The sequence below is a fragment of the Diachasma alloeum genome, unplaced genomic scaffold, assembly GCF_001412515.2.
Source record: "Diachasma alloeum isolate Michigan unplaced genomic scaffold, Dall2.0 Dall_scaffold_00724, whole genome shotgun sequence".
NCBI classification, from domain to species: domain Eukaryota; kingdom Metazoa; phylum Arthropoda; class Insecta; order Hymenoptera; family Braconidae; genus Diachasma; species Diachasma alloeum.
This window is the reverse complement of record NW_021680855.1, coordinates 4,775-8,205: the sequence shown is the minus strand read 5'-3', so window position 1 is coordinate 8,205 and position 3,431 is coordinate 4,775. Positions and strand designations below refer to the sequence as shown.

General features: G+C 43.8%; 1 protein-coding gene across 1 annotated transcript in view; it reads left to right on the top strand.

Annotated features, from left to right (window-relative positions):
* LOC107044389 overlaps positions 1-2,216 on the top strand; it is a 5,880-nt gene extending 3,664 nt beyond the window's left edge. The window contains exon 4 of the mRNA XM_015266249.1: positions 1,489-2,216. Coding sequence (XP_015121735.1) covers positions 1,489-2,216 — 728 coding nt within the window. The remainder of the gene's footprint in view (positions 1-1,488) is intronic.
* The last annotated feature ends 1,215 nt before the right edge of the window (positions 2,217-3,431 follow it).

Genomic DNA, 3,431 nt, shown 5'->3' with positions numbered 1-3,431 from the left:
TTGCGCATGCGCGGATCTCCTCTCCATCAGGTTGTAACTTGTGAGAGTTCACTCTACTGCGAGACGCGAGACAAGAGACGTGTTGTAACCAATAAACCAGAGTTCCAATAATAAAACCCGTGTACTATTTATTGTGTCCACACTCGCAACCCAACAGGTTATGTGCCCAGAGCACGCTCCCTAGCGCAAATCAAAACTCAAGTGAAAAATGAAAAATAAAAGTGATAGTAAAAAATAAGGATAAACCCTCAGGAACATAGTGCCAAGTATCTGGTGGTCTGAGGCTCTGAGGTGGCGAAGAAAGGCGAGAGAAGCCTGGAAAGATGGAAAAGCCAGAAGGAGAGAGGCGTAAATACAGTTGAATGTGCTATACCGGTGGTAAGCGTCTCCCAGGCAACGGAAAGGGATTGCGTCATCACAGAAACAACGTGGACGCTGGGAGACAAGATGGTGGACAGCAGACGTTGGCGAAACCATCAAACAAAAATCCGGGAGAGAAAAAAAATATTCAATTAGGGAATTGAAAATCCCAAAGAAAATAAAAATAAAAATAGATTGAAATAGGTGGGAATAATATATGTTGAGGGATGAGTTGGGAGAGTAGTAACATGGTGAGGGACGCGTCCACTACATAGAGCATCGGTGAGAGAAGCGTCCATCTATGGAGAATCGGTGAGGGACGCGAACAGTATAGAGTCGGTTAACGTGGTGGGTGCGCGCGCAGCATTGGTGGGAATAGTAACCAGGAGCGGCTGTAGTAAAGCAGCACACGCAAAGCTCGAGCGAATGATGAGATGGCGAGATGTAGAAAAGGAAGGGGTCACGCGGCTCTACGCCAGCGCGCGCGCATCGCAACTGCGGCCGGCGGCAAAACTAAAGCCAAATTTGAAATTGATGCGAAATACAAATGAGGCGAGAGTGCACAAAAATAAAAACAACCCCAAATCAGCAAACTAATAAATAAATTACCGTATGTGACGACTTGTGGGAGCTGTGGAGGCAATTAACGTTCCTCTTTGAATTTGATGAACTCCATGAAGGAGAGGACGTCGTCCTCGAGTTAGTAGAGGAGACCGTATTAATACGAACAGACACAATTAAGTGTTATATGTTTGGTGAGTTGCGATGAATTAAAAAGGAGAGTTACGATGAGAAATGCATGCGATCAAAGTGCTTGTGAGTATATTGGCTAGCAAATATAATCACAAATTAACTAAGCCCTGAAAATGATCAAATAAAACAAAAATACTAGTAAAAAATTCAGAATAAAACTTGAAGTTTGGTTGCTCCAAAGGGATGATCAGTGGAAGCGTACTTGTGTTCAGTGCGTGGAAATTGATCAGCTCTGTCGGGCATAGAGGGGATATTGTGTTCATATCTCGTCTGTGTCTGACTGTCCTGAAGCTGACTTGTGTTCGGTTGGTCGGTGAAAGGGCATAATATACAAATGATAATACTGATATTCATAGATTTTATTTATCACAACAGCAAAAAGCATGATGACAGAGAACCAGTGGAGACTACTGGTGGAGTGGCATGAGCAGAAGCTTCTCGCCAAAAAGCCTCCCATCATGCCCAAAATCTATGAGGAGCAACCACCAATTACTGCCGAGGTGAGTGAGATGAGCAAAGGTGAGGAGAGCGACGGTGAGAACGGGGAAGATGGTGAGAACGGTGAGGACGGTGAGAAAAGTAAAGGTGCGTCGGCTGAACAAGGTGCGGGACAAGCGGCAGCAATTGAGACTCTCAAAGCAGGTAAAAGTAAACCTCAGATTACAAAAATCGGGTACGTGGAGCCTCAAGTTAAAATAAGATCCACGTTACAAAACCACCCGACAAATCCAATGAAATACCACGCGAGCAAACCAAGAACTGAAATTCCAGTGGAAAGCAGACTTGAATCGGTGTGCTCGAAACTTGATGCTGTGACCAACACACTCGCGAAAGTTTTGAATATTCAGACCAACACGAGTGGCTGGATACTAGACAGCATCAAGGAAATGAGAAAAGAGATGAGCGAGATGAGAAACCGCCGGGATGACGGGCTCTCCCGTATCGATGACGGAACGGAGAGTCCGCTGAAGGCTGAAACTGAGGACCCTGGTAGAAAGGTGAGAAATGGGTCAGATTTACCAGATGATGGCCATGATTTAGATGAGGATGAAAAATTAGAAGCAAGAATTGAGAATATTATCAAAGACAATGGGAAAATCTGAGGCGAGAAGAAAAGAGTAAAAATGGTGGAAGCACTGAAAATAGCACTGCTAAAGAAGTTGCTGAAGCCATAAAACTGGAGATCCTTAACAAAGGACCATCAGTTAGAAGAGACTACAAATTACAACAAGTAACACTAGATTTGAACACTTCTATGACTATTTTAGGTCAGAAGTGAGATCTCACAAACTCCTGCATGTCTTAGTAACGTAAAATTCAGTGGAGATCAAAAGACTTTGGATGAGCATAAATGTAAGGTGAGAGACATATTGATCAATTACATCGATAAAAACTATCACTCTAAAGTGGTATTACTAGAAGATCCAGTAGCTATTGTAAATAAACTCAAAGAGATGAAAAGATACTTAACTAATGTATCTTCATTTACAGTGAGGAAAGAAATCCCCAATATGCAGTATGTAATTGGAAAAATGACAGCAGTCGAGTTTTGTGAGAAGCTCGAGGAGGCGATTCGAACTTACGAAAATTCAGCAGACGCCACCCCTTTATCCGATGAGGAAAAGAGGGACGCGTTTAATAATGCCATTATGGGGTCTGTACCGATGGTACAGTACCTACAGTCCTCAGCTAACCTTGGAGGTTTGCAGCCCCCAACTTATGAGCAATTAAAACTTGGTATGCAGGAAGAAGCATCAAGGAAACAGTCTGGGGAGGGGAGCAGTGAGGTGAGAGCTGCGAACCTCACCGGATTTAAGGAGAGATGTCTTGAGTGCGGGGACTATGGGCACCTCGGCCGAAACTGCCCGGGCAAGGGTAAGGGCAAAATGTGTTACAGTTGTAAAGGCTACGGGCACATAATTAAGTATTGCCCAAACTCAAGAGAAAAACAACAAGCCAAAAGTTAACATAAGACACACCAGTTCGCGGGGAAATAGTTTTCGTAGATTTGAGCGTGGTGGTGGGTTATTGAAGAGAAGGTCAGAGGGTTTAGGTGCGAATGACCCAAAAGGCGCGAAAAGGGGGAAATACTATAACCTAAAGGGCAAAGGAGACAACAAGTACTCGAAGCCCAAGACCAGTGCAAAGTCTAATAAGGAGGGCTCAAGCAAAACCTCAGGAGGAGACAACAAAGAGAAGGGTGAGTTAGATTCGAATGAGACAGGAGAGTGTATGGAGTGGATGATGAGCTTTGTGAAGGTCAGGCATTGCATGTAGGTGTTTGTTTTGATAAAGACAAATTTATTACCGAATTCCTA